Source organism: Actinia tenebrosa, unplaced genomic scaffold (assembly GCF_029948245.1).
Source record: "Actinia tenebrosa isolate PJP-AT-01 unplaced genomic scaffold, QUT_ActTen_1.0 PGA_scaffold8__29_contigs__length_14323225, whole genome shotgun sequence".
Lineage (NCBI taxonomy): Eukaryota > Metazoa > Cnidaria > Anthozoa > Actiniaria > Actiniidae > Actinia > Actinia tenebrosa.
The window spans coordinates 12,542,986-12,553,050 of record NW_028292585.1 but is presented as its reverse complement, the minus strand read 5'-3'; the positions used below and the strand labels follow the sequence as shown (position 1 = coordinate 12,553,050).

At 39.7% G+C, this 10,065-nt stretch overlaps 4 protein-coding genes across 4 annotated transcripts; 2 read left to right on the top strand and 2 right to left on the bottom strand.

Moving 5' to 3' along the window:
* Positions 1-3,230: 3,230 nt before the first annotated feature.
* LOC116299468 (uncharacterized) lies at positions 3,231-4,196 on the top strand. Its single transcript, XM_031708128.2, has one exon. It carries the CDS (start codon positions 3,231-3,233, stop codon positions 4,194-4,196), a length of 966 nt encoding a protein of 321 aa, XP_031563988.2.
* A 104-nt stretch (positions 4,197-4,300) lies between these two features.
* On the top strand, positions 4,301-6,091 carry LOC148905207 (uncharacterized). The gene is made up of 3 exons (XM_089040923.1): positions 4,301-4,402; positions 4,709-4,866; positions 5,012-6,091. Exons 1-3 carry the CDS (start codon positions 4,368-4,370, stop codon positions 5,740-5,742), a joined length of 924 nt encoding a protein of 307 aa, XP_088897049.1. The 5' UTR covers positions 4,301-4,367; the 3' UTR covers positions 5,743-6,091.
* Positions 6,092-6,626: 535 nt separating this feature from the next.
* On the bottom strand, positions 6,627-8,823 carry LOC148905206 (uncharacterized). The gene is made up of 4 exons (XM_089040902.1): positions 8,722-8,823; positions 8,256-8,406; positions 7,916-8,091; positions 6,627-7,694 (listed from the first exon to the last, which is right to left on the bottom strand). The coding sequence occupies exons 1-4, from the start codon at positions 8,754-8,756 to the stop codon at positions 6,662-6,664; spliced, it is 1,395 nt and encodes a 464-aa protein (XP_088897028.1). The 5' UTR covers positions 8,757-8,823; the 3' UTR covers positions 6,627-6,661.
* A 104-nt stretch (positions 8,824-8,927) lies between these two features.
* LOC148905205 (uncharacterized) lies at positions 8,928-9,893 on the bottom strand. The gene has a single exon (XM_089024356.1). It carries the CDS (start codon positions 9,891-9,893, stop codon positions 8,928-8,930), a length of 966 nt encoding a protein of 321 aa, XP_088880482.1.
* Between the last annotated feature and the right edge of the window lie 172 nt (positions 9,894-10,065).

The window sequence follows — 10,065 nt, the reverse complement described above, 5'->3', positions numbered from 1 at the left end:
TTGTTTTTGTTTAGAAACCTCACTCGACTCACTCAACTCACTCGATTCATTCGATCAAATTACCCAACTTACCTTACCGTGAACTTATTCTTCTTATTGTTCTTCTACTGATTCAAGTTAAATACAGAAATAGTTTCAACAACCCAGTGGGCGTTTCAACGTTTTTAGTGCCTACATTTAAGTTTCTGAAACTTGTTCTGCTACGAATTTACGACAAAGGATTCTCACGCCGCCGCCGATGTCTGGGTGTTCATGTTTGCGAATCAGCTCGTCAATTCTGTTTATCAACTTTGAACAAGCTTATGACCACATCTTACTTCTTCAATCGAGTCTCCAAGGATTAATCATACGCTAGTATAGTGTTCAAGTGCAAATAAATCATGTCTACAGCTGACGAAGATGTAGATGACCGACACCTTGGAACAGCATAAAGTCGACGAAATTTATCATCTAAAGAAGTCCAAGTCAGGTCATTTAGGACATCTTAATAGAATTTACAGAGAACTGAACGACGTAATGAACGATTCGGCTAATTATTATCAAGTCGTGAACCTTAAACAGAAATTGGACACTGCTTACAATAACTGTTTGCATTCTTACGAGGACATTCTAATTAAACTACAATCTGACGCCGATGTCGAAGAAAAACTGAAATTTTCCGATGAATATGCCGCTCTTATTCGTTATAAAAAGGACTTTGACGACTCTTATCAAACCAAGATTGGACATTTTAATTCATCTTATCGCCCAAATCAGGATAACGAGCTTGAACCATCATGCTTCAAATTATCGCCTATGAAACCTTTGACGCCTCAATCAAAAGTACAAACATCTACTCCCTATATTAATCAACATTCACAACATGGATACTCCACTGAGTTAGAAAGAAATCAACCACTAAGTGCTGACAGTTTAGCTGGAGACAAGTCGTATAAATCTAATGCTAGTGAACCAGTTGAAAGAAAGAATTTTGAACATTTACTTAAACAACAACAAGAAGCTATGTCACTCATGGCATCGTCTCTAAGGATTGGATTTGAAATGCCTAGAAAGGAACTTTTGACATTCGATGGTAGCCCTATTAATTACTGGACATTTATAAAGAACTTCGAAATAAACATCGAACGTCAATTAACAGATGCAGATTCCAGGCTTACTTATTTAATCCATCAATGTACAGGACGTGCTCGTGAAGCCATCAAGAACTGTATTATTATTCCTGACAAGGAGTCAGCATATAGCAAGGCTAAAGTAATCCTCCACTCAAGATATGGCCAAAAACATGTGATTGCACATGCCTATGTTAATCGCCTGGTCAATGGCCCACAGATAAAGAACTCAGATGCGTCAAGCTTAACTAAGCTTGCTTCACAAATGCAAAACTGTCAATTAACTCTATCAAGTATGGGATTCGAAGCAGATATCAATAGTTCTGATAATCTTGTTAAAGTAGTTAAACGCTTACCTGTACGCTTGCAAGGTAAATGGGCTGAGGTAGCAGGAGTTCTGATCAGACAAGGAACTGAACCTACATTTGAACATTTGACAAGGTTTGTTGATGAACGAGCTACTCTTGCTAATACTATGTACGGTATGATTGTTGGTTCTAGTCCAGAGAGTAACTCGTCACGTGTAAGGACCACCACTGTAAGAAGATCAAATTTCCCACCTCCAACAGCCAAAGCTACAACGCTCACCACGTTTAGTGATAAAGTGCCTCAACAAGAGTCTAATCCTGTGTCTGCTCAAAGAGAGTCTACAAGCAAGTGTCCACTGTGCGCAGAGTCACACAGGCTAGCACGCTGCGAACAATTTAAGAATAAAACATCTCAGCAAAAGAAGGAGTTTACTATGCAAGCAAGACTTTGTCATAATTGTCTCGGACGTAACCATGTTGCTAACAACTGTAGAAGTGAAAATACGTGCAGAGTTTCAGGCTGTGGCAATAAACATCACACCTTCTTACATCCAGCTCCTAAGGACGAAACCGACAAAAATCAAGCAGCAGCTGTTCCTACATCTCATGTTGTGCAGACTAACCCCAGTCAGCCCAGTCAACCCAGTCAAGTAAGTGGGGCCGGAGCCTCAGGTAATTGTGACTCAACTTCAGCTGCAAAAGGACATAAAGTTAGTCTGCGCACCCTTCCAGTGACTGTAAGTTATGATGATGGTACAATACCGATAAATACATACGCATTGCTCGATAATGGCTCGGATGTCACGCTGTGCTCGGACAGTATTGCTAACAAACTCGGATTACATGGTAATACAACAAACTTCTCTATTACAACTGTAAATGGTCAAACATCAACCCGTCAAGGAAGAGAGGTGAGGCTGATCGTTAAAGGAACCGACTCAGATGAAGTTATCGATCTTGATAAAGTATGGACTGTGGATATTTTGTCCATTTCGAATCACAACATTCCAACAACTGACGACATCGCATCATGGCCACACCTTAGCGGAATAGAACTGCCTCATCTCGACGATAAAGAAGTGACAATCCTAATCGGTAGTGACTACCCCGAAGCACACTGGGTTCTCGAGTATAGAAGAGGTACAAAAGGTCAACCCTATGCGGTTCGCACACCGCTAGGGTGGACTCTGATGGGTCCACTCGGTACAACTGACAATAACAAGGTGACTGTTAATTTCTTACGTAAAGATGATGAACTACTGCATCAACGAGTTGAACGAATGTTCAATGCTGATTTCAACGAACCTACGGCGGATTCGACTACAACCATGTCCCTTGACGACAAGAAAGCACTCGGTATGATGGAGTCATCTGTTAAGATAGTCAATGGACACTATCAACTTGGTATACCCTGGAAGGATCCAAATCTGAAATTACCAAACAACCGCGCGTACCCTGAAAGACGACTTCGTACACTGAAGAAACGCCTCATTGGCGACTCACGTCTCCTAGAAAAATACAAAGAAACTATGAACACTTACATACGGGACAACCACGCAAGAGTCCTAACAGAACAAGAGTTAACTAATAAGAACAACAGTCGCACATGGTATTTACCACATCATCCTGTCACACATCCCTTGAAGCCTAACAAGGTGAGAGTTGTGTTCGACGCTGCTTTAAACCACCAGACTTCGACAACGTTAAAGAAGTTCAACTGCACCATTTCAGCGACGCGTCCCAAGTTGGGTACGGCGCAGTGTCTTACCTACGCCTCGTCGACGTGAAGGGGAAGATTCATTTATCCTTCGCGATGGGAAAGTCACGTGTCGCACCAATGAAAACACTTTCTATTCCCAGACTCGAACTGTCTGCAGCTGTAGTCTCTATCAAGTTGAACAGTGTTATCAGTCAAGAACTAGAATATCACGTAGACAGTACAACATACTGGACGGATTCCACCTCGGTTCTGCAGTACCTGAGAAATCAATCAAGACGTTTCCAAACGTTCGTTGCAAACAGAGTTGCTAAGATCCAAGAAAGTTCTGACCCGTCTCAGTGGCGATACGTTAACACTAACCTCAACCCTGCTGATATTGCCTCCCGCGGTATCGCTGATTGTGACATTACTACCCTGCAGAACTGGCTAAGAGGTCCAGACTTCCTTTGGTCAGATGAGAGCACGTGGCCAGCATCACCATCTGTTATCACCGAACTGTCTCCAGAAGACCCAGAAGTAAGGAAAGACGTTCGCGTCAATGTAACAACTCAGCATGAAGACAAAGTCACATCGCTACTAAAGCAGTACTCGTCATGGTATCGACTACAGAAGGCAGTAGAGTGGATTCTCCGTTTCAAAGCATACATGTGTCACAAGTACCTGTCAAGGAAATTCACTACAAAGCCTACATCAGGTCCATTAACAGTCCAAGAGATAAAGCAAGCAACTACAGAAATAGTCATCCATGTCCAAAAGAAGACATTTGCTGATGAATATGCAGTCCTTAAGACAGAAACCAGTCAAAGAGCTGAAAGGTCGACCATGAAGCACCGGAACAAGTCATTAAGCACTACTAGTCCACTACGCAAGCTTAATCCGATGATACAAGAGAAAGTACTCAGAGTCGGAGGACGATTGGAAAGAGCACAACTACCGTTCGATAACAAGCATCCTATAATATTACCAAGCAATCATCACATAACCACACTTCTGATACGCAGTTATCACGACATTGCTGGACACTGTGGTCCTACTCAAGTACTCTCAGAGCTAAGATAGAAATATTGGATAGTGAAAGGTTACTCCGCCGTACGAAAGTTGGTTGGAAATTGTATCGACTGCAAAAGAAGAAATGCTAGACCAGGTATGCTCAAGGCAATAGGCGACTTGCACTAAGAAATCACGTGACTTCTTGGATGGCAAACGCGCGCTATGTAAACAAACATCAAGATGGCCGCCGTCGCACCGGAAGGCGACAAAAACAGGTTAGTACAACCACTTAGACGTAACTTTTTAGCTTTTTTCTACCAAATATTGGTACCCATGGAGTCTTCAAGCATATTTTACTTTTCGATTGGTCCGAAAGAAAAATTCTTACGCTAATTTTTTCACCAAATCCAAAGCCGCTTCCTGTTTGTTATCGCAACTTTTTTTCGTGGTCTTTGACCTGGGACTTGCTTTTAAAGGGTTTTCCCCTAGAAAACTTTAAAAACAATACACAGACTCATGAAATGTTAGTAAACATTTCCATTCCAAGGACGTATTTCATCGTTATTGATCTAATTCTTTAGCGAGCCGGCGAAAAAAGGGTCGCTTGACCTTACCAGGATGCCTGAACTGTCGTTTGGCGACGTAGAGTTATTTGCCAAAAAGACTGGCGGAGGTTCAACGAGTCTGAAAAAAGCCTACAAATTTTTTGCCGAAACAGGATATCTCCATGATTATAAAGGTGAGTTTTTTGGGGAATTAAAATGTACGAAAAAGCTTTAAAAACGGTCAATGCTTGTGCTGTTGTACTAGTTGTTAACTCTGGCTGTACTTTGTCGTGCTTGTATATTCAATGGACTCTGTTAAAATTTGACTTTTTCTCTTAGTTCGCTATAGTCAAGAAGAGGCAACGATAGAGAGTAAATGTTTTCGCTCGATGAAAAAATCAGAGAAGCCACATTCAGTATTTATTGTGTGCCTACTGGAAAACAAGAATTTATATGGGAAATGTTCGTGCGTGGCTGGTGCAGGAGGAGCCTGTCAACATACCCTGGCACTTTTACTATTGATTGCACACTGCAAGCAGCTGGGTCTAACAGCATTGCCCGATGAACTTACCTGCACTATGTCAGCACAAAGGTGGAATATTCCTAGGGGAAAAAAGATCACGCCAGAATGTGTTGATCAAGTGGTTGTCAAGAAAACTAGAGAAGGAGCGGACTATACTAAATCTATAAAGAGCTCTTTGTACTCCCCTGCCTCCCAATACCTGCTGCTAGACTCTACTTACAAAGAAAACCTGAAAGCTCTAGAGCCTGTACCTCTCATATGTACCCTTTTACCTGACATGTCTGATACAAACCTCCCTGCAATTTCTACAAGATTTGGCAAAGTTCCTATAGGTTGCATTTTATCTTATCAACAGAAGCTTACTTCCTCCTATATCATTAATGATTATGCTAATACTGATTTTCCTTCCTTACCATTGACCAGCAACACCTCTTTTACCAATAATTTCAGTTCCTGTTTAAATGCTGAGCAATTAGCTACACTAACCTCCTTAAGAGTTGATGAGGAAATGTCCTTTCATTTAGAAGAAAGAACTAGACCAAAGTGAGTGTCAACTTTGGCACACTTTAAGGAAGAAAAGAATAACAGCCAGTAAATTTGGCATAGTAGCTAAAAGACAAGCTAACTTCAAGTCTTTATGCAAGCAACTAGACCCAACCCGTCATGTCCAAACAGCAGCAATGAAGAAGGGAATTGAGATGGAACCATATGCAGCCTATAACTATGCAACCAAAGTAAAAAACAGTTCTGTTAACTTATATCCATGTGGTCTTGTTATTCATCCTGTTTGCCCATGGTTAGGGTGTTCTCCTGATCGCAAGGTCTTTGACATGGAACTAGCCACTGAAAATGCTATGAGTCCTTTTGGTTTGCTTGAAATTAAAGTTGTATGTAAAGATGTTGAAAGCTTACATGATGTGAATTATTTAACTTTTGACAAGGACACCAATCACTTTGCTCTTAAACGAAAACATGAGTTTTTTTACCAAATACAATGTCAGCTAGCTATTACTTGTTTACAATGGTGTGACTTTTTTTGCTTTGTAAGTAGTGATCTTTATTTTCATGAGAGAATTCTATTTGACAGAAATTTTTTTCAAGAGAGCAAAGACAGAGTTGATACCTTTTATTTTACTTACTATATAACATAATGCAATCATCTGTGTTATTTCTTAGGTAAATTCAAATAACACTGAAAAAAGGATAATTTATGCAATACGTAAAAAATATTATTAATAAGTATTGCCATAAAACAACTATTACAATATATTTTATTCAATTAATTTATTTCAAATTAATTCATATCAATTGAAATCTTTTTCATGAAAAGATAAAAAGTTGAATTAATTCAAGAACACCAATTTTAATTAAATTATTTTGCCAATTATATGACTCTTGTTTTCATTATATATATATTACCATAAAACTGAGTAAATTGGCATGAATATTTATTATAAATTTAGACCCTAGGCCCTTGAAGAATCCCTTCTTATTAAGGGGCCTTGGAAGTTAGTCAACAAACATGACACAGTCCACAACTGGTTAACACTTCCTAGTAAAGATAGGGGAACAATGCCATCAAAAATGTGAAATTCTTTTATCCTTCGGATAGCCCTTTCAACATGAATTCTTAACATGGCTATTTTCTTTGTGTCTATGACTTCTTGTGGCTTAAGTTGACTATTTTCTAATAAGTAAGGGGGTATGTTAAGATCTACTGTCTTGTTCACTAAAAGATCATCAATGTCAAAGCCTTTATCAGCCATAATGCTAGTATGGGGCTCTAAAAGATCTAAAATACCGGACTGTGCAGTTATTTCTTTGTCTGAAATTGAGCCTGTATACAGAGAGCTGACAAAGCACACTGCACCATTTGGTGTGATTCCAATCAAGCCTTTAAGAGTGGTTGAGCTCTTGTAGTTGCTGTACATCTGGGATTGCAGTTTCAGGGATGTTGGGACTTGCACTTTTATTTCTGTGCAATCAATAATGCAATGGGTAGTTGGGTATAACATTTTAAATAGGGGGAACATATTCTGTTTAACAGTGTGAAAAGAAGGCCAAATAGGCTGCATCCCAAGGAAGAAGTACAAGTAATTGGCCCAGGTAATAATCTTACGGCTTACAGTTGACTCACTGACATTAAACCTATGTGACAGGTCAAATAGTTTCAACCCCAGTCTTATTCTAACCAAAAATAGGAATAGTTCATCAATAAGTAACATTTTTTTGCTGCCTGGGCGCCCAACTGATATATTACTTCCATAGTAGTATGTCATGGTTTCTGCAGAGGGCTGCACAAATTCATAAAATAAAATAAAATGCTGATATGAAGGAAATCCAGTATAAAATTTGATGGAATTGCTATCATTTGTGAATCTTTCACATCCAAATTTGTAGATCTTCATGGCAGATAATCTGGCCTTCAGGTCTTCTATTTCCTTCTTTAGTTTTGTTATTTCATTTTCAAGAACATCAGTTCCAGTTGTATATCTGTTTCTACAAACAAATGCATAATGATGCTATTAAAAGGAAAGTATTTTGGGTTTTTCATTCAATATAGTGTTATATGTCTATAAATTTTTCTTTAATTTTTAAAGCAACATATATATAAAACAACTAATAAGCAAATTGTACTGAAAAAGATAAAACAAGAGCATTTGTTAAGTTTTGATTTCTCTTTCTCTTTGCATGATTAACATGAATTGTTTATTACTTACATAGCAGCATTTGGCAACTTCCTCACAAGTACGCGTCTGGGAGGCTTGTTGATGGTCCATGCAAACTGAGTTGGTATAGCATGCTTTTTTAATCTTCGGCGCCCACATATATCCTTTTCTTCTTCATATTGATCAGTGTCAAAATGTCTTGAACATACTCTGGTGTTCGATGTTATCTAATCGAGGCATAAATATTCATAAAAACTCGTAAATTATTTCTGCTCACATATGCTTTGTATACAAATAAATTTTTTAGCGAGTTTGACGCTGTAAAATAAGACTGACCAATAAAATCTAGTAAAAAATTTAGTAACGAACAGTAACCAACGTAAAATCTTACCTTAAAGTTTTCTCCGATGTCTCTTCGTATTTTAACAATCCACTGTTTTCTTATTTCCTCTCGACAAGGGAAGCGGTGAAATGACAAACCATCATCACGTCGACCATCGCTTGTGCATTTAGGAACACAACAAACATAGTTGTTTGTTGGTCTACACGAATTGTGAAAATTCGGAATAAGACGATTTTAATTCGCGAAAAGTAAAGCAAAAGATAAAGTCCTGTGTTTAGAGTGTATTGTTTTTAAAGTTTTCTAGGGGAAAACCCTTTAAAAGCAAGTCCCAGGTCAAAGACCACGAAAAAAAGTTGCGATAACAAACAGGAAGCGGCTTTGGATTTGGTGAAAAAATTAGCGTAAGAATTTTTCTTTCGGACCAATCGAAAAGTAAAATATGCTTGAAGACTCCATGGGTACCAATATTTGGTAGAAAAAAGCTAAAAAGTTACGTCTAAGTGGTTGTACTAACCTGTTTTTGTCGCCTTCCGGTGCGACGGCGGCCATCTTGATGTTTGTTTACATAGCGCGCGTTTGCCATCCAAGAAGTCACGTGATTTCTTAGTGCAAGTCGCCTATTGCCTTGAGCATACCTGGTCTAGCATTTCTTCTTTTGCAGTCGATACAATTTCCAACCAACTTTCGTACGGCGGAGTAACCTTTCACTATCCAATATTTCTATCTTAGCTCTGAGAGTACTTGAGTAGGACCACAGTGTCCAGCAATGTCGTGATAACTGCGTATCAGAAGTGTGGTTATGTGATGATTGCTTGGTAATATTATAGGATGCTTGTTATCGAACGGTAGTTGTGCTCTTTCCAATCGTCCTCCGACTCTGAGTACTTTCTCTTGTATCATCGGATTAAGCTTGCGTAGTGGACTAGTAGTGCTTAATGACTTGTTCCGGTGCTTCATGGTCGACCTTTCAGCTCTTTGACTGGTTTCTGTCTTAAGGACTGCATATTCATCAGCAAATGTCTTCTTTTGGACATGGATGACTATTTCTGTAGTTGCTTGCTTTATCTCTTGGACTGTTAATGGACCTGATGTAGGCTTTGTAGTGAATTTCCTTGACAGGTACTTGTGACACATGTATGCTTTGAAACGGAGAATCCACTCTACTGCCTTCTGTAGTCGATACCATGACGAGTACTGCTTTAGTAGCGATGTGACTTTGTCTTCATGCTGAGTTGTTACATTGACGCGAACGTCTTTCCTTACTTCTGGGTCTTCTGGAGACAGTTCGGTGATAACAGATGGTGATGCTGGCCACGTGCTCTCATCTGACCAAAGGAAGTCTGGACCTCTTAGCCAGTTCTGCAGGGTAGTAATGTCACAATCAGCGATACCGCGGGAGGCAATATCAGCAGGGTTGAGGTTAGTGTTAACGTATCGCCACTGAGACGGGTCAGAACTTTCTTGGATCTTAGCAACTCTGTTTGCAACGAACGTTTGGAAACGTCTTGATTGATTTCTCAGGTACTGCAGAACCGAGGTGGAATCCGTCCAGTATGTTGTACTGTCTACGTGATATTCTAGTTCTTGACTGATAACACTGTTCAACTTGATAGAGACTACAGCTGCAGACAGTTCGAGTCTGGGAATAGAAAGTGTTTTCATTGGTGCGACACGTGACTTTCCCATCGCGAAGGATAAATGAATCTTCCCCTTCACGTCGACGAGGCGTAGGTAAGACACTGCGCCGTACCCAACTTGGGACGCGTCGCTGAAATGGTGCAGTTGAACTTCTTTAACGTTGTCGAAGTCTGGTGGTTTAAAGCAGCGTCGAACACAACTCTCACCTTGTTAGGCTTCA

Bases quoted from the DNA above. Each gene is read 5' to 3' on its own strand.
- LOC148905207 (XM_089040923.1), top strand. From the start codon at position 4,368: ATGGCCGCCGTCGCACCGGAAGGCGACAAAAACAG. The intron at 4,403-4,708 runs GTTAGTACAACC...CTAATTCTTTAG, and splicing joins CCGGAAGGCGACAAAAACAG to CGAGCCGGCGAAAAAAGGGT. The intron at 4,867-5,011 runs GTGAGTTTTTTG...TTTTTCTCTTAG, and splicing joins ATATCTCCATGATTATAAAG to TTCGCTATAGTCAAGAAGAG.
- LOC116299468 (XM_031708128.2), top strand. From the start codon at position 3,231: ATGGGAAAGTCACGTGTCGCACCAATGAAAACACTTTCTATTCCCAGA.
- LOC148905205 (XM_089024356.1), bottom strand. From the start codon at position 9,893: ATGGGAAAGTCACGTGTCGCACCAATGAAAACACTTTCTATTCCCAGA.
- LOC148905206 (XM_089040902.1), bottom strand. From the start codon at position 8,756: ATGGCCGCCGTCGCACCGGAAGGCGACAAAAACAG. The intron at 8,407-8,721 runs GTTAGTACAACC...CAATTCGTGTAG, and splicing joins CCGGAAGGCGACAAAAACAG to ACCAACAAACAACTATGTTT. The intron at 7,695-7,915 runs GTAAGTAATAAA...ATTTGTTTGTAG, and splicing joins AAGTTGCCAAATGCTGCTAT to AAACAGATATACAACTGGAA.